This window comes from Antedon mediterranea, chromosome 9 (genome assembly GCF_964355755.1).
Source record: "Antedon mediterranea chromosome 9, ecAntMedi1.1, whole genome shotgun sequence".
Lineage (NCBI taxonomy): Eukaryota > Metazoa > Echinodermata > Crinoidea > Comatulida > Antedonidae > Antedon > Antedon mediterranea.
The window spans coordinates 8405505-8425719 of NC_092678.1; the positions used below are offsets into that span (position 1 = coordinate 8405505).

The following is a 20215-nucleotide window of genomic DNA, read 5'->3' on the forward strand; positions in this document are numbered from 1 at the left end:
AGGCCTACCCCATAGTAAGGAAACCAGTTCGTTTCCGCATTAAAACTGTCAAACAAAATACTGACTGTAAATAATTACATTGAAACCATTTGATTTATGGTTGTGTTGAGATCATTATTTTGAACAGTATAGAATGTACATCATGTCACGTCACGAAGACAATCCGTCTGATGCCAAAGATGCCAAGATCTAAGTTTACTAATTTTCATTAAAATGCCGTTATTTACCATCATTTTACGTAGGCCTATAATATACAACCACCACTCACGGTAGTTTTCTTGAGAATTAACAGATTCAATTCTACATACAATAGGCCTACGTTCTGGTCTCACTTGACCTACGTTTCTCCCTCCCTCTAAAGCAACAATTATTAACAGCGTTGAACGGATTTAAATTACGCACTGTATATTCTAAATCACACCACTCACTCACATCTCAGTTCTAAATCACACCACTCACTCACATCTCAGTTCTAAATCACACCACTCACTCACATCTCAATAAGAATGGTAAACCTTACCTCAACCATTTCTTGGTCTTGTACAATACCTCCATTATCCATTATGCCGTTATTAAATTGTATACCAACTCTACCATGTATTACAACGTGTTGTCTTTCACTAAATAAACTTTAATCGACTATCAATACTAAATCTGTCTAAACGAAAGACCCAAACCGCTTCTAGGGCGGTGCCATCATCTGATTGGCTAATCATGTTAAAGCTCCATGACGTTACAAAGATAATTCGGAGTCTTTACTATTTTATTATCAGGGGATAGTTAATAACTCTTTCCTTATTATATATACTCCATACTCTGGTATAAAGGAGGAGGAGAAATGTCAACTTGTACGCCTAGTCTCATAGGATTTTGTTGACATGGTGATCTCATCCTATTATCATTTGTTGCATTTGATTGTGATCTTGTAAAACGTTCTAAAAAAAACTATACATAGGCCTATTATATTAAGTGAAGTATGTGGAATTGAAATACTTAGGTATCATTACATAATCGCTGTAATTGTCATCATGGGTAAACTGCGTCCCTTACCATTCTGGAATACGGTGCTCTGTGTGGTATCCAATTTGGTTCCCTCCTCCCTCACAATGGCAACGCATTTCCACAAGAGGTCTCTTTCCCCCGGTAAACACACTTGAAAGTAAAGGGATTATCTCTCCTTCAATCATCCCTCAATAATTTTCATCTTGAAATTGATTTTTCCATACTATTAATGTGTAGGCATATATATTTTATATTCATATCCCGTCACAAATCTCAATCCTCACTTTATGGAATGATATTTTCTAATTTATACATTTGATTAAGTTCGCTTTTGACAATCCATTTACTTTTTGTATTGTTTAATATTTATATTTTGTTTTGCCAAAATTTGTAATACGTAAATAAAATCTCAATGGAACGTATTGACTTAAAATAAGGTCACGTTTAAGCTATCGTAATTACGTAATTGACTATCAGAAAAGTATATTATATTCAAATCGTCGTTTGGCGATGGGTCATTCTATTTACTTTTTCATTTTGAGGTTTAAATGGATTATTGAACTATCGCGTCTGATTGGTCAATTCTTTGCGTTGCGTATTACGTCCTTGCGTTTCGTTCTAGTGAAAACCACGCGAACGGCAGTGTCAATTTTACATCTGAATGATGGATAAATTAAAAGAATGTACTGTACGATAAACTCGACCATACATTAAATATCTGCATCACACGTTCCATTGATTCAAATCTTAAAAAGAATCCCAGGGGGCTTGATATTGAGATGGGTTTCTTTTCTAGATTACTTTTGTAGACCAAAGAGAGGGGATTCTTTTCGAAAAAAAAACAACCCATGGACATCTTTTCGAGGTTTTATGGTAATACAGTACAATGTTTTTACTATTTGACAAATAGATGGCGCTATACCAGGAAAAGAGTGAAATGACAATTTGTAATGTCACGCTTCCCTGACTATTAACATCTTTTTGACACAGTATAGTCGGGAGAAAATGTTGTTGCATCAGTCATTTAAATATAAAAGACATTGATTAGTCCCTTTATTTTTAAATATAGGGATTGTTCAGTCTATTATTGGTGAAGATAACAAAGATTGGGATCAAAGACTCAAAAGAGTAACCATAGTCACAATTGATAAATGACCTAAGTTCCCCTAGCATATATTGTTCTAATGACTTATGGTTACAAAATGACTGAATGCGCTCATGTTCTACTGAACATGCCTCTATACTAGTATATACTAGTCTATACTATACTAGTTTAAACTATATGAATAAGCCATCATTGCCATAACAATAGAAAAGGCATTGGGATGAATACGTGAAAGCCTGGTGCAAGACTTAGAACTTACACGAACATCCGCCATGAAGACGTATGATATTAAATAATGTAGGCCTAATAATATAGTATTATAAATATGAAATAGAAATGTATACTGCAGAGTGTGTAGATATATTTATTTAGAAATAGGGCCTACAGTATATGTATTTTAATTGAAATTCCACTATTTTTATGTGTGACATATTGTAGCACCATATTTAAGCATCACTACCATATTTGGGTAAATCACACTTTTTTTAATAGTTTAGACAGAGCTTTCGAAAAAAAGTGATATCTAATGATATTAATTAACACGCTCTAATGCACTTTCATAATATTGAGAATTGTTTGCTGGCGACTTCTTTGTTTTGTTGTCGTTCGGAAATCAATGTGTTGTGCGCGCCGTATCGCAAAGCTGGAGCACTTCCCAGCCTAGCATTCGTCAATGATTTACGATGGATAAATTGAATAAAAGTAGGTGTGCTATTAAACAAATAATGAATGTTTTGTATTCGTTTGAATGGAGAGAATATTATTTCATTCGATGAAAAAAAAAGCTTCTCTATTTTTTCAACTCGGCTTCTCCTCGTTAGAAAAATAGGGTAGGAGGCCTAGTACGATTTTTTTTTTTCAATTTTTCCATCCAACTCATAAACATTCATTTTTGTAATAAATCAACAGAATTGCTGGAACGAAATAGTGACTTTGTTTCAAATATAGTCACATAAACATCACCTAGGCGTATTCTAAAATTATTAATACTAATTAAACATTAGTTTTTTAAATATTACCAGTCGTAATTAGTATTGTTGCATTACAACAAAAATACAGTTGTCTCTGTCAAACAAACACAATGTAAGCTTAACACTCCATTTTAACCTACTGAAAACGCAAATAAAAGTGCACGTAGATTATTTTTTTTAATTACCTTAGATGATGCCGGTAAACGACCATATTGCGAGCGGCTTACTGCGGTTATCATAATCATCGCTAACATAAAAAATATATATAATAAAAATAATATACCTCAAACAATATCCTCGTGATTATTAATCGTAATAATATAACAAACTTTTAAAATATTGTTATATATTCGGGAATACAGCATTAAAATGTGTTTTCAGAGATATCGCCTATAGTAGGCCTATTTGTAGACCATGCTTGACCTTTAACCTTTTACGTGATACAGGCACAACATGTGACTGGTATGAGATGCTGTATTACCAAATATTCCTGTGATACTGTGCAAATATTGTAATGTGAAGATTCAGCACTTAGAAATCGGGTGTCTCCGAACCCTTTTCTGGCCCAAGAGTCGATAACTTTCTAAAGGACCCCAATGGAAATAACCTCGTTTTTGGGCTATCCTGGAATCTCAATAAAATGCATTTCTCTGTAATGTCAGTATTGTTGTATTTTAATACTAATTTTCTAAAAAAATTCAAATGAATTTATTAATGCAGCTTTGGATTTGTTATAATAATGATAAAGCTTACCGCCGCGACCATTTTTTGCATCGTACCATAATCCATTTTGGTTTAGGAGTTGAGACTACGTTTCTGTACTGTTGACTTTTACTAATAGTCGATATGTCGATGAAACGAGATTTTTACGTTAGGGCGGTGCCCTTTCCTGATTGGTTTATCGGAACTCTTTGTCGAATATTTTGGTATTAGGCCTATATGCGTTTTATTCGGAGTATTTTTTATTCGGAGTCATGGATATAATTTATTTATTTGTTATCCGAGCCTAATTAAATTTTACTCTAAATGAGACGTAACGACAGACGTGCACAGAGAATATGCCTAATTCGGTTGAAGGCAAAAATTAACTCGACAACCGACAGTAGGTTACCCGCCGGGTTAGATAGCCGCCAAGGATAACCAATGACATGGCTGTTGTACTTGAACGTCATACGTTTTGTCACCATCGGCACGCATCTAAATGTGATAATAAAGAACCATAGGTTGTATTTATATAATAACCGGTTCACCTCCATTTTTGTAGAATTGGTAGTTAGTTGCTTCTGTTCAATGTGGTAAATGGGGTCATAAGTGTTGTATATTGTGCTTTAGAGAGCGGATTATCAGAGGTATTTCACTGAGATCAAATCCAATCGTTAAAAATGTGAATAATAATTATTATTATAATATTATTACATACTTCCTTCTTTTTAAATTCAGTCAAGTTTAGATATTGAGTTTATGAAACAATTACAATCATTATAGTACTATGCTATCCAAAATAGTTAATAATAACATTCGAAACTAATTAGGCCTAACATTCAGCTTCCATAACTTTTCTTTTTTCAAAAATACATTTAACAACAGATTTTCATAGGACTTAGATAACTCTGTACAGTATTATGAATATAATTTCGGAAATAACTTGTATTTGACATGCTAATTAGCCCAAGTATGCAAATTAGAGTAAGATATTCAGTCACCAGGTATCGTCATAAATGTTTGTTCAATAACAAAAAAGCGGGACGGTTGGAATTTTTTAACTATGTTTTGTACGAGCAATAAATTCAAACTTAAATTCAGTCTTATACTTTTTAGTTTCTTTTATTAAATTTCTAATTAGGGCTGTTTCAGACTGATTTACTGTAAGAGCAAAATAAATTACAGTAAATCACAAATTGATAGAGCTTAGGTCAAACAATTAAAATGATTAAGATGCCTAGGCCTATAATATTATATCTATCCAAAGTATAAAAATCAAGCTTACCATGACATAGGACTTCCTAGATAACATAATTGCTACTGTAGTAGGCCTACTGAAGTTCTACTAAGTTTACACACATCCGCCTTACAATGGCTTAGGCTGTACTGACTGCTAGCATTTCAAAAAGCATTTTTATCTAGCCACCGAAGCATGTAAAGCTAAGTTATTAATTGAAATCACAAAAGAAGGACATTGCACTCTCCCTCATTATTATTGTAATTACAAAAAAAAACCCAAAAAATGTCCAAATTAAAGTTTGTTAACTAAATTATGGGTTGAATTTCTCTAAATGATTAAGTTAGATCTTCACAAATATTTGTAGTCTTTAGTCGAATCTTTTTAAAGTCCATTTTTTAAATCTCAAATATTACAAAGACAGTTACAGTATCATCTTCTAGATTCACGCAACTTGTCAACTGGGTGCAACAGAGTTTTTACTTTTACTCGTACCTCATACATTTTTCGGGGGAGGCCACATCATTTATAAGAGTGTTTTCAATATTAAGAACTCTAGTACCACATCGTCTACCTTGGTATTTCAATTCTCTCAAGCTTCAACCAACTTTTCCGTTTTTGTTGACGCACCGGAACTGGACTTGACGCCACCCGTTTAATGCGAAGAATTATAAGCAAAGGGAAGCCAGATCGAGATCGAGATCGAGATCATCAACAGATGATTAGTGATGGTTAGAACTATGCACTCTCGGGCTATACAATAGGCAGACAGAATGTAATACCTTTCTCTCTAGAATGGATACCATAGTTCCTTCCGATTTGACAACATTTGCAATGAATCCCTTCCAATGGAGCAGCAATTATGTCATGAGGTCATACGTAGTAGGCTAAGTAGAGAGTAAAAGTAAATTCTTGAAATGAAATCATCGAAATTCAACAACATTTATAACCCATTCACTACTTGTTAGCCTACAAGAATTCTGCTGCATACTGTACCCATTTTAAATATATTTAAAATGTTTGATTCGCTCGAATATATTCGCTAATGGAAAAGAGGCTTAAAGCTTTAACTTTAGCTCATGGATTATTAATAAGGTATCAGTGCTTTCTGGATCTTTGAATAAATTTAGGAAGTCAGTCATGTAAAAGTTCATATAAATATAGGGGTCACAGCTTCTTGTTGGCCCATAATAAGGAGAGAATTTTGAACCAAATATGGCCTTGTAAAGGTTTTCCAAGGTACGGTACTCTACTTTTAATTTTAAGGAAGGTGTTCTACTTACACCATCAAGCCAAGTAGTGTTTTAGTTGCTATGGTGTATTTCGGATGTATATTGGTAGATAATCATCGTCCACATTGTTGCAACCAACTTAGACAGCAACAGACGACGAAACTTCCTGTATATAGTGCGTAGGGGGTGGAGTAGATGTTCGTTTCCCCATGATAATTCTACTTGAAAGAAAGAAAGAAGGTTGCTTTTTGGATTCATAAAAGCATAGCTGATGGTTGACTTTCAACCAACACATGTATAATCGGCAAAAGCAAGAACAAGGTTTGAAATATATTTGAATTCGAGAAAACGAAATATTGTTGTCTGTGACTATCCCTATGCTCCACTGGCGCCAAATTGGATACACTGGAGCACAGTGTAGTAACATACTAACATTTCTTTTGAATTAAAAGAAAATTAATCCTAGAATTAAATATATATTTCCTGGTATATTTATTATTTAAGTTGCTCAATTTACAGGAAGAAAAAATCGAATTCCTAACCGGTTTTTTTGTGTTTTGTCAAAATCATTATTAGAGTTTTAAAAAATGTGTCGGAATTGTATGTTATTTCATAAGTATCTATCTTAAACAAACGCAATTTATTAAAATCACTAATGTGACTTGGAAATAATTTTTCTTTTGTTTTGCGGAAGGAGTAAACGATATTGAAAATATATACCAGGTTTGAAATATTTTTGAATTCCAGAAGTATTTTTTCTCGATGTTTTTGTACGTGACTATTTCGCTGTGCTCAACTGGCGCCACATTTGATCCACTGGAGCACAATGTATTAACATACGATCACTGTGCTCCCTTGGTGCCAAATTGGGTCCACTTGAGCACAATGTATTAACATACGAAAAGATACTAAAATTCAGTGACTTATTTCTATTTTATATTACTGTGCTCCACTGGCTCCAAATTGGGTCCACTTGAGCACAGTATATTAACATACGAAAAGATACTAAAATTCAGTGACTTATTTCTATTTTATATTACTGTGCTCCACTGGCGCCAATTGGGTCAACTTGAGCACAGTGTATTAACATACGAAAAGATCATAGTGACTTGTTGTATTTTATACGGTATCACTGTGCCCCTGGCGCCAAATTGAGTCCACTTGAGTACAGTGTATTAACATACGAAAAGATATTGAAATTCAGTAACTTATTTTTATTTTATATCACTGTACTCCACTGGCTCCAAATTGGGTCCACTTGAGCACAGTGTATTAACGTATGTTTCTATTTTATATCATTGTGCTCCTGTTGCCAAATTGTTTCCACTTGAGCACAGTGTATTAACATACGAAAATATATTAAAATTAGTGACTTATTTCTATTTTATATCACTGTGCTACACCGGTGCTAAATTTGGTCCACTGGACCAGTTACCGGTAGTAGGCCTACATTTCTATTTCGGAAGTAAATAAAGGCATAAAAGCGGCCCTCCGTAGAAGTAGAGAATGCTCGATCGTCGTCCTCTGCATGCTCAATATACCTCATCGTCAGATAATTAAACGGCCGCGGCCGGTTGGTGGCAGCATGCAATTTTTGGCACGCAACAATACCACCATGCCATGCGTTGTTGCGTATCCAGTCCAGCCAGTGGCGGTCGGAGAGTAGAGAGGAGTCGTAAAGTGTGGTGGAAATAGGCTGCATAGGCCTAGGTTCGCGGCACAAAGTAAAGAAAGAGATCCGAGATGATTTGTAATGAACAGAACGTATCCAACTTCGTCAAGTAGTTAATTAAGTCCTTCAAATTGCGCATAACATTATACTTATTCGTTATGAGTACGTTCGGAGGAACAATGGCCGAATATCCACACGTGGTTATCGACAGATTTGTGGGCGCCTTGAACATGAAGGCCACTGCATACTTCCTATCACATGCTCACACAGGTAAGCCTATGCTAACCCAGTTTTAGGTGCGAAAGTGTAGAAACGCCGCATAGTCTAGGCCTAGGTAGAGTCTCTATTTTATATGTCAAATCAGGCTTTGTATAATTTAATATAATAATAAATAAGGAAATATTCGAGGATCAGTCTTCTCAATCACCAACAAGCATGTAATAACTAATACTGTATACAGTACGCCGTGGTTAGGATTCCGGCACCGGAACTAAACTGCCCACCGTTAGGGAATCCGACACGCTATTGCGCATGGCCAGAGCTCTGGGAAGTGAATTATAGCTTGCATTAACAGTGCCACACCACCACACCACGGAGAGTCGGAGTGTTATAGGGATTTACTGTAGCCTAGATAGTCGTTGCGCGAGCGAGAGAGCGATGGATGAAACTTTGCCTATGCCATACATGAATTAATAATTAAAATACGACTACCCCACGCGTTAAAATAATTCTAATGATATTAATAAGTATCAGTATCTTTCTAAGAATCGTAATGCTGTTTTTAGCGTTGCGACCCTGACTTCCCGAACAGTTTTTTCACATCCACGCGGTGGCTGCCGTCAACAAATCAACTTGTGATTGCATGTTGTTATGTACAGTATAATGCGTTATGAAAAATCATAAAACTAGTCATGTAATTATATAATTCATAATGATATGAAGTTTATATATGAATGAAGCAACCACTTTTTAATTACAAAATAAATACTATAGGCCCACTGGTCACGTCTAACTGGTAGCCCTAGCCTAGATTGCCATAGATAGACTCTGGGCATGCGCAATAGCGTGTCGGATTTCCTAACGCTGGGCAGTTGAGTTCCGGTGCCGGAATCCTAACCACGGCGTATACAGTACAGGTATTACTATTATATAGTAATAGTATTATAAATATTTGTGAGTGGTGGTCGCGGCGACCCCACCCAGACAGGTAGCCGATCACTCCGGCCGCGCTTCACTCCGGCCGCCGTATCAGTTTAGCGCGATGTTATGCACTCCGGCCGCTATTCAATTCGACTTCCTGTGCAAAGGGGCCGTTAGTATGGAGCGCCCATATCTACGTTTTCTATACTGTTCAGTGTTATAACAAATTCTTGGTGAATTTAAATGGAACTAGTTAAATATTTATTAGCAACAATTTTACTTTTTTCATTAACAATAACATTCAAAGAAGTTGGAACTGCTTTTTCTTTCAAACTAAACTTAACTTAATTAAATTCAATAATAAAATAATAATCAAATACCCGTCTAATTAATGATTGAATAACAATATTTAATTTCTTTCTATGTACATTTATTTTTATAGCTTTACATTTATTAACATTAAAAATTAGTTAAAACCCTTATTTTTATAACACTTTATCTTGCCAGTACCCATACTTACTAATTATATTTTTGTGGATTTTTACTTTTATGTTGAACCAAAACGAACGAAAAGGAATAAAATTACCTTCGTGACGTTTCGCCGACAATCTGTCAGCTGCTTCAGACTAATGCCTGGGTTGGAATGGTCTGGTTTTTTGTAAGTGACGCTGAACAGCGCCACCAGCCGTCTGGTTGGTATTGACGATAGAGCGTCTCCGCTGGCTCCCCTCCTGCTTTTTCCAGCAAACTATCATATGTATGTGGGAGGTCATACCCACCAATGTCTCTGTTGATATTATGTGGTCTTTTTCTTATGCAGATAGATTCTTTTATCTTTCTTTTGTCTGTCTGTGCTTCTTTTTCAATAACTCTCGCATTCCAATTTGGAATATGGTCATTCCCTATAGCGTGGTCATTTATGGCTGACTTATGTAAAACCTGGGACGAAGAATTTCTATTTGCGCGTGTTCTAACTACTTGGTTGTGTGTTGATACGTCTTTTTTATGTTCCCCAATTCTTGTATTCAGTGCCCTTCCGGTCTCTCCTATATATACTTTCTCACAGTTTAGACAGTTCACTTCGTATATAACCCCGCACATGTCTTCCGTTTTTATTCTATCTTTTGGGTGGACCAGTCCATTTTTTAATTTATTACTTGGAATGAAGAAAAAACCAGACCATTCCAACCCAGGCATTAGTCTGAAGCAGCTGACAGATTGTCGGCGAAACGTCACGAAGGTAATTTTATTCTTTTTCGTTCGTTTTGGTTCAACATAAAAGTAAAAATCCACAAAAATATTATTTGGAACCAGATGAATTTATTCAATGTTACTAATTATAGTTAATAACAATATGTAAAATATTAATTAATTTATTTCAAATAATCAAGTATCCGTCTAATTAATGTTACCTGGAATTGTATCAAGAATTAATATATCATTTTTGTACAGTCCAATTTACAATGATTTTATATTTTAATTTATATATGATAAAAATAATATGACATATAGGCCTAGGGTACATTGCAATAAATTACATTAATTAATCACATTACAATTAACATACTAGCCTATTACATAATTGGATAAAACACATAAATTATTTTGTTTTAGCATTAGACCTAATTTAAAACACTTGCGATGTTGTTGTGATCCTGAAAGAGAAAAAATATACTGTATGATTACAAATGTTTATTTTGATTCTCTACAAAAAACGTGTCTCGGTTGAAAAAGACTCATTGGGCGCTCCATACAGTACAGAAAGAAAATACTGCAACTTTACCTACGAAGTAGCTTCGTAGATAGAACGTAGGCTACGTTGTTGGCTTCGTAGGTTCCATTGTTTGGCTTCGTAACCTCAATAAACAACTTTCAATGAGCTACGTTCTGAACTTCGTAGGGAGTTCGTAACCAAAATAAACAACCCTACGATGTTCTTAGTGAAGTAAGGTGTGAAATTAATGTGTTATATTTAATTGGCGGAGGACAAAGTTGTAAATTAATAAAAAATAAATAATATTTTTTAATCGTAATATTTTCCTTCGTGCGTGTTTACCTACTCAACGGCAAATATAAATTTCCCACGATGTATAACGTAGAGAGAGACACGATCCAACACAGGTGAACCGCAACGAACAGGCCAACTAATAAACATAATATAGCGAACGTCCCATCCAGAAACGATGCCGAGAAAAAAAGATCGTAAACAATTCATTCTAAATATAGCATCAGGACGTTCAATCGGTCGTTCAAAAAGACTGCCGACAGAACGACCGTAATTAATACAGACCTAGTTTTTTTTTGGGTCACTTGGCATGAAACCCGATACTCTCTGCTTACCGCAATCTCTCACATGTTTTTTTTTTTAGGGTGGCTACCGTCTGACGACGATAAAAAACAGTAATTAAGATCGTGTACCTGGATTTTGTGTCACATGACATGAAACATAATACTCTCTTTAAACTGCTCAGCTCACATGTTTTTTCCCCTCCAAATTCTGGTCGGGCCTTTTTCTTTATACATGTCGTAATCATTTTAAAAGGCCTATTTATTTATGTTAAATCTTAATATGGAATATATATTTATTTTGCATATATTTTGTTGGTGTCCTAGCCTAGTTGTCGTTTTTATAATTCGTTAACCCAACAAGGTAGGAATAAATAATTTATAGTGTAGGCCGCCGAAACAGGCTAGCTAGGCCTAGCCTAGCCTCGACTCTCTCTACGTGAGCTGATGTCCACCGGCCCGATGTCGTTTCGTCGGCGGATTTCCGTCCAAATTTAATAACAAACAATACATCGTAGGCTACAAACAATACATCGTAGGAGAGAACAACTACCTACGATGTAGGGCGGCTACAAAAATTGACCTACTATCTTTAGGTAGGATTTTAATTAGCAAACAATACATTGTTTGTTTGCATTGTCCATGCTTCTACGAACCACCCTACGATCGAGGCGTAGCCTAGATTTCATAACAATACATCGTAGGCTACAAACAATACATCGTAGGTAGGAGAGAACAATACATCGTAGGCTACGAACAATACATCGTAGGAGAGAACAATACATCGTAGGCTACAAACAATACATCGTAGGCTACAAACAATACATCGTAGGAGAGAACAATGACCTACGTTCTACCTACGAAAGCCTACGCGTAGATACGAAGCAGTAATTTCTTTCTGTACTGTAGCTGCGGCCGGAATGAATCGTGGCCGGAATGAATCGCGGCCGGATTGAAGCGTGGCCGAATTGAAGCGCGGCCGGAGTGATCTGTATTCCCCAGACAGACCTACTGTATTAATATTACTTGCTACTCCGCTGCGCCACCACATGAATTTTGGAATATAAGGTTAGCAAAAAATGCAGTTCGTAAACATCAAACCAATGATGTTCTTTGTGAAGTAACAAGTTGCGCAAAATTAATGAGTAAATTTTGACCGACGAAAGTTGTAAATTACTCAGAAGCGGGTCCTACTAAGCAGTCACCAGATCCTACCAGAGCAACAAATCCTACCACCAGACAGAGATCAGCCACCTGCTTTGAATTGATTATTAATGGTATATTGCAAATTTCAAAGCTCTTAATTCTTTCAGAAACTGATAAAATTGAAGTTAAAAGTGGTTTTCTCACACACACACACACATTAACTAAACTAGGCTATGTTTCATTTTTTTCTTTCAGATCATATGGTAGGGTTAGGATCAAGTACCTTTTCTAAAAGATTGAAAAAAGGGTAAAAAAAAATACATTACAGACTAAAAATAAACTAGAATTAAGCATTGATTGGAAAAGTCCTATCCGGACCTCTCATGAAAATAAACATGAATATTCATTAGTCATGTCCATAAGGTGTGACATAAGAATTGACAATTCGATAATGCAAATGCTTTCCATCGACCTGTCTGTGTAGTCGAATAGATTAGACTATGGACTTTGCATGTCGATGTACAGTATAGGGTTTGAATACAATTAGCAATTTCTGTTTACTTTAGTGTATAGTGAGAGATTGCAGGGCTCGATTTATCTTTTTCATGTTGCTAGCCCACTGGGCTAGTTCACTGTAGATTTCACTAGCCGATACATTATTTTACTAGCCCACTCTTATTATCGCACCGTGATAGCAGGGCCGCCATATAAATGAATTCAGGCATTTTGTACAATAGAGGGCGCACTAATCTAAACGCTCGAGAATTGCTACACATTTACATACATACTGTATTAAACTATTATTGCATGAAAAATTACACAGAATCGATTTATTGAGGTCTTTTTGTTGTTGGGCTTCAACCTAGCCAAGAAAACTAATTAGATTCTGTCTACCTTAGACTAGGCCTAGTCTAGAACCTATTATTATAGTAGGGTAGCTAGGATAGACCTGCCTAGATCGCATTGGAGCACCTGCCCTACTGTTACCAAAATGGTAGTATCTTGCTAGGCCTAGCTGCTGAGCAGCCATCACAATGCCAAACAATGGCTTTTGATTCCTACGCATATTATAAAATATGGCCTCCATGGCCTACCTACAGGGATAGAGCCAGCCACCCGGCCCTACAAAATATCCCTAGCTTTGATCTGTGACAACCAGGCCTGACATATGACAAGATCGACTAGACGAGTTATTTTTAACATTGACAAAATTCTACTACATTTGGCCAATCACAGCTTGTTATTTATGGTCATATTTTTGTGACATGTACATGTTTGACCTGATAATGAAGCTCCGCCTACTTCACAATAACCTGGGTGACAAAAACATAAATGGCCAATCATAATTCGGGAAATTTGCTTGATTATGAGAGGCTCCGCCTACATCATCACTTGTTATGGCCACAGCAGCGTGCGAGTGGTTTTTTTTGCTGATGTTGCCAAGACATATGTCTTTTATGCTGGAGTTATTTTTATGAGGTCATTTCGTCCCAATTTCGAGTTCTCACAACCTACTAGCCATCCGGGCTTAAAGAAAGATACTATAGGTAGCCCGGAGCTGTTTTTACTAGCCATTGTACGCCAGGCTAGCACTAAATCAAGCCCTGAGATTGAGATTATTTAGAGTTATATTTAGGAAGTATGATTAAAAAATCGCTATCCGAACGCCGACTACAATCATTCAGGGTTATATTTAACCAAGACCAGTGCAGGATCTAGTAGAACTTACCTACCGTATATTTCGGTGTATAAGTCGCACCTGTGTATAAGACGCACCCCCAACTGAGAGTAAAATATCGGTATTTTTTATATCGTCGATGTATAAGACGCACCTTATATTTCATCAAAACAATGTTTTTTTAAATTGTAATCAATATTATTGTAATAATATATTTTGTTATATCTACAACGGCGTCCTTTATTTAGGTTTTTTCTTACCTAGGCTCGACCGCGCCCAGCCTCAACAAGTTCTTTCTAACTTGTTATTCATGAGTTTCGCCGCAACATCGAGTGCATGCATGACCGTGTGTGTAACACGCACGTGTGTGGGCTAGCCTCGCTCGATCATTTCGAGAGGGCGCACGTTTTCACGGACAATCGTATTCGATTAGTATCTATGTATCCGAGAAGTGTGTACGCTAGGTCCATGCTATAATCACCTGGAGAATATACTAGTCGAATACCGTACACCATGTGCCACCAAAAGAAGGGCTTGCGCTTGGGGTACGGCGATCGTGCGTATAACTACTGTATAAATAAATACTATTCCAATCGTACGACGTAAACGTTTACAAATGAAATTTTATCGGAGCGCCATAATGAACAAATCTTTTCATCATATTTAGTATAACATCATGCTAAAATGACTTGAAAACTAGGCCTAGGCAGAAGCAGGTTGCCGTTACGTTAGTTAGTTACTGTAGCTAGGCCTAGCAAACGAGGTGACGATAGCCTACCTAGGCCTATGTACAATCTGTGTGGTGAGGTATTTATGTTCGGTGTATAAGACGCACCCTTAATTTAGAGGTCAAATTTGCGTGTCAAAAGTGCGACTTATACACCGAAATATACGGTAGTCTTAACCATGGTTGCTACAAGTTCAATCTTTGATTTTGTAACATTTTTTGATTATTAAATTTGAAAATTTGTTTCATCAAGTACACTACTAACTAACTTCTCACATGATTTAACATGGTCTGCTCACGTTAATGATGTATCGATGAAATCAATGAGAATGCTTGGGTTTATCAAACGGTTTGTAGGTTTCAATGACACCGAAATTTTACTACGACTTTTTAATGGACTTTGTCGACCTGTTATTGAATATGGTGCTCCTGTGTGGGGGATCCACATCAAAAACAACATAATATAGCTATTAACAAGTCATTAAGACGGGTTACTAAATTGTGTGTTGAAGGCGATTTCACTGACAGGCTTAAGATACTAAATTTACCAGATATGGTTCAAAGAATGAAATTTCATAGTATAATTTTTGTAGTAAAGTGTTTGCATAATTAAATTGATTTTGATATATTTGAATACCTTACAATTAATTCTCGGTATCCAGAGTCGCTCACCTTTAAACACATATGCTAGAACTAATGCATTTAAATACTCCCTGTTTGTTAATTTCCCTCGAATATGGGAATGTATCCCGCATGAAGTTCGTAACAAAGTCCTGTTTAACTTTGGGGGGTTTAGAAGGGATTTGAAAAAATGTATTACTGATATCGAATTCATCTAGACTATCACTGTGTTTTATGTCTTTTGCGTTTTTCGTACTATTAGTTGGGAAAGCCACTCGACAGTGCAGTTCTTTTGAACTGATCCACTTTTGGTTACCCGCAGGTGCTGATAGTAGGTATCCCAATGAAAGCGCACAGAGGGGTATCACTTTTGAAATATTGACGAAATTCGAAAAAGTAGTATGACTTTGATGTTAAATAAATCGTATTCAATCTTAATTAATACTTACAAAATTTATATTGTTTGAAAGTACTTGTTTTAATCTATGTATAAGTGTGTTTATAATTAAAATTAATGAATTAGTTGCCGAGAAAATGCGATTTTAAAACGGTTCTAAAATCCCGTCTAAAATCGGAAAATCCCCATCAGTTTTCAAAACACGATCGCAGGATTACCATTGAAGCTAGCGGATTAATTTTTGTTGTATGTTATCAGGCTTTAAATAAGCTTTAATTTGATACAAAAATCGACTTCTATAAATAGGTTTTTCGTAACGAAAAGTCAATTTTTGTGACAAAAATCCAATTTTGATTCACCGTTTATGGAAAAATATTATGGATTTTGGTATTAAATTATAGCTAAATCTACATTGAAATCGATAAAACATAGTTTACAAACGTATTGTGCATGGTAATTGTGCGAACTACATTTTAAAATGGTGCATGAGGCGTAAATCCCGTTCAACATTTTAAAGATCCAACCATTATAATCCGGTGAATATTGTAGTGAGTAAAATATTGTACTCTAAAATACGCGCGTGTTTGTTGTGGCGTTTTCCGTTAAATACATTAATGCACCCTATCAGCGAATGGTACGTTCCATATTTTGAACACGTTGTTTAGTTTTCCTCGCTCGAGTTCGACCGGCTCGACGCGAGATGTGTGACAGCAGCGATGTCGGAGATTGACATGTCCTTTTCCGTCGTAGAATATCTGGTTTTACACATTAATTTAACAACTTAAAATTGATGTAATGTGCGGAAGATTTATTATGCAAGTATACAATGCAAATGCGAAAATTTATTAAGCTAATTTAGCAACGTTACATTTGACTCTATATACGGCGGTCGAAAGTCATTAACTGCGACCGAAATACTTTAACGGGAGCGACTACTGATCGCGAGTAAGCCGTGACTTGTCCTAAACTTTAGCTCCGTATTTCAATTTAATAACGTAATAATACGAAAAGAAAACAATTTTTATAATGTTATATATACTATTCAGGTAAACAATTAATTGTTTTAATTAACATTGATTATTTTAAATGAGTTTATTTTGACCCATATTGTGCGTTTGCCTTAAAAGAGCATATCTTACTTAGATTTGGTGTCATAATCATACGGGCCTAAAATCTTGTTTTACGTATTCAAAAGTTATATATAATAGTATTTATGATTGAAATTATAAATATAAAGTATATTAAAATATTCTAATAATTATACTTACCGAAAATTAGTGTAAAAGAAAGGAAACAGTACACACCGTTTTTAACATACTTCTTCATTTTTTTTTTTTTATAATTTTAAATTTCACCATTAAAAAACATTTTTTTTTTCATATACACATCTAAAATATATTTATTAATGAAATATACACTACATTCTAACAAGTACAAAAAAAATTAAATGAATTAGTACAGTAGTTCAAAAGTTACAGATCATTGAAAAATTACAGTTTTTTCATTTTTTTTAGGGAATTCCAGCAAAAATGGGCGCTAAATGCTTTCCTACCACTTTGCGGACCAATAATTTAAAAAATAGGTTTCGTTGAGGCTCCAAAAAAAATAGAGTTGTACAACTCTGTGATATCTATAGGTTTAACAAAATTCAAAACTTTTAACTAATTATTGTTAAAGTTATAACCTTTTAAAAATGCTTCCAATTTCAACTGCAAAAAACACCATTTTTAGGCAAAAAATCGTATATTTTTTTACCACTTTAAATAACCATAACTTTAGAACGGGTAATCGGATTTCAATCATTTAAATTGCAAAATTCTAATTACATTAAGTTCTTTATGGTTAACTGAAAGAAAAAGTAAAAAAATTTATCTGAATTTTTTCATTGGGATACCTACTGATAGTACTTTTGTTCTGTTTTGTTGAATGATGCCGTACCTTGTTTATGATTTTTGTATGTTACCTGGAAATTGAATAAAATAAATAAAATAAAATACAAGAAAATATATGTTTCTAAGCAGAATACAAATAATGAATGTTTATGAGTGCGATGGTACAAATAATTTCATGAAGTGAAAAATTATGAATATATCACTATTTATTACCCGAAAAAGCTTGTAAAATATTTGTAGGTGTGCAGTATTCTGCAGTTACAATAAATTTGACAAGAGTGACGATATTGACCAGTCCTATGGCCACCACTTTGCTGATTACATAGTTACTGTAGCTCTCTAAACCAATCTATGACCTCAATGATACTTTCATTCATACTTGAAGTTGATTAGTTTACTAACTTTAAAAAAATGTAATTGTTAGTTAATATATTTAAAATGTTGTTATTTATAATGTACAGTTCTCCTGATGTAAAACTATACTGCTCGTCGGTGACGAAACTGCTATTGTTAAAAGATGACAGATTTGAACACTTGCAACCACACATTGAATGCCTCCCTATTAACCAACCAACATCTGTTGTCACTGAAAATTACTCAAAGGTATGTTTTCTTTTAATACAGTTGGCATCCCCTATTAATGCAGGGCTGCAAATTAACTTTTTTACTTGGTAGCACTATCAAATTTGTATGATGGCTCACAATAATTTTGGGTAGCACCACCAATTTTTTTAGTAGCACCTTTTCATCGACAACTAACCCCCTTACTTCAAACCCCATCCGCGCATATCCGTTTTTAGTTTAGTGGGGGGGGGGGGGGAGGTGTATAAAAATGAAAGTCCCCCTTTTAAAAAAAAAAAGTAATTATAGGTTCTTTCAATCGATTTCTGAGCACATAAATTGGGTTATGCACATTTTAGGCACTGGATTACTGCTTTGTATATACACGTAACCTTTCGTAGCCTACGCGTAAATAGATCGTAGGTCATTGTTCTCTAAACGTATCCTGCAATTTACAAAGTATTGTTCATTGCCTACGATGTATTGTTTATGATAATATCTACGCATCGATACACCAATGTCATCGCCTTTAGGAGCATGAACAATGGAAACAAACATGTATTGTTGGCTAATTAAAATCCTAGAAGACGTTAATTTGTGTAGCCGCCCTACACATCGGTTGTCCTAATTTGGCAGGACATCCGCCGACGAGACGACCTTGGGCCCGAGGCCCTCAACTCACGCAGAGAGAGTTTCGGCGGCCTACATGATTCAATCCGGCCATTCAATCCTACCTTGGTTTAGCGAATTATAAAAACAACACCACCTTGGCTAGGACACCAACAAAATATATGCAAAATAAATATATATTCCATGTTAAGATAACATAAACCATTGTAAATTATTATTACGATAAAAGGCCCGACCAGAATTTGGAGGGGAAAACGTGCAAATCGTGGGAACAGTTTAGAGCTGTATTACGTTTCATGTGACGCAAAATTCAGGTACAAGTACTCTGTTTTGTAAATTGTAGCCACCCCTCGTATATCTACTGAGTAAAAAAAAACATGCGAGAGGTTTGCGGTGTGGTGTAAAACAGAGTATCGCGTTACATGACATGTGACCAAAAAACTAGGTCTGTATTAATTACTGTCTTCTGTCGGCAGTCTTTTTGAGCGACAGATTGAACGTTCTTATACTATTATTTAGAATGAATTGTTTACGATCTTTTTGTTTGCATGTTTTTGGATCGACTGGACGTTCGCTATATTATTTTTATTAGTTGGCATAGTTCATTGTGTTGGATCGTGTCTCTACATTTGCATTGTGGGAAATTTATATTCGCCGTTGAGAGTAAAAAAACACACACGAATGAAACATTACAAATAAAAAATATTATATTACTGTATATATTTCTTAGTAATGTACAAATTGGTTCTCCTCCGCCAGTCAAAATTAACACATTAAATATGTGTATTGTTAAATAATATATAGTGTTTTTAAATATTGTAATTAATTTTTTTTATATGAAACGTTTTTATATATTTTTGTACAATTTTGTGAAAAGCACTCAAAATATTTTCCTATGTGGACGAAATAAAGTTATCAATATATTAATAATAATTTTCACACCTTATTACTTACTAAGAACATCGTGAGGTTGTTTATTGAGGTTACTAACGAAGCCAAACAATGTAACCTACAAAGCCAACAACGTAGCCTGTTTTATCTACGAAGCTACGTACTTCGTAGGAAAAGTTGCGGTATTTTCTCTGATATATAATTTTCGATAATCAGAATCTGGAATAAAGTATTAAATCTACTGATAAACAATACTGCCGTTTAATCTATATAATGAATAGATATTTAATATTATATATATCATTAATTACATTATTTAGTAATC

The 20215-nt window shown here is 35.0% G+C and overlaps 2 protein-coding genes across 3 annotated transcripts in view; one reads left to right on the forward strand and one right to left on the reverse strand.

The window, feature by feature from the left end:
• Positions 1-6346, reverse strand: part of LOC140059187 (solute carrier family 23 member 1-like) — a 34640-nt gene extending 28294 nt beyond the window's left edge. The window contains exons 1-2 of one of the 2 annotated variants that reach the window (XM_072105046.1): positions 6301-6346; positions 5066-5904 (exon numbers count right to left, since the gene is read on the reverse strand). In XM_072105046.1, the coding sequence (XP_071961147.1) occupies positions 5066-5092 (27 nt within the window). In that variant the 5' untranslated portion in view covers positions 5093-5904; positions 6301-6346. Of the gene's footprint in view, positions 1-520; positions 658-5065; positions 5905-6300 lie in introns of those variants that run through there. The other variant, XM_072105045.1, reaches the window with a different exon arrangement.
• A 1565-nt stretch (positions 6347-7911) lies between these two features.
• The window catches only part of LOC140059186 (protein artemis-like), a 93673-nt gene continuing 81369 nt past the window's right edge, over positions 7912-20215 (forward strand). The window contains exons 1-3 of the mRNA XM_072105044.1: positions 7912-8191; positions 12749-12800; positions 18270-18411. Of these exons, the coding sequence (XP_071961145.1) occupies positions 8080-8191; positions 12749-12800; positions 18270-18411 (306 nt within the window). The 5' untranslated portion in view covers positions 7912-8079. The remainder of the gene's footprint in view (positions 8192-12748; positions 12801-18269; positions 18412-20215) is intronic.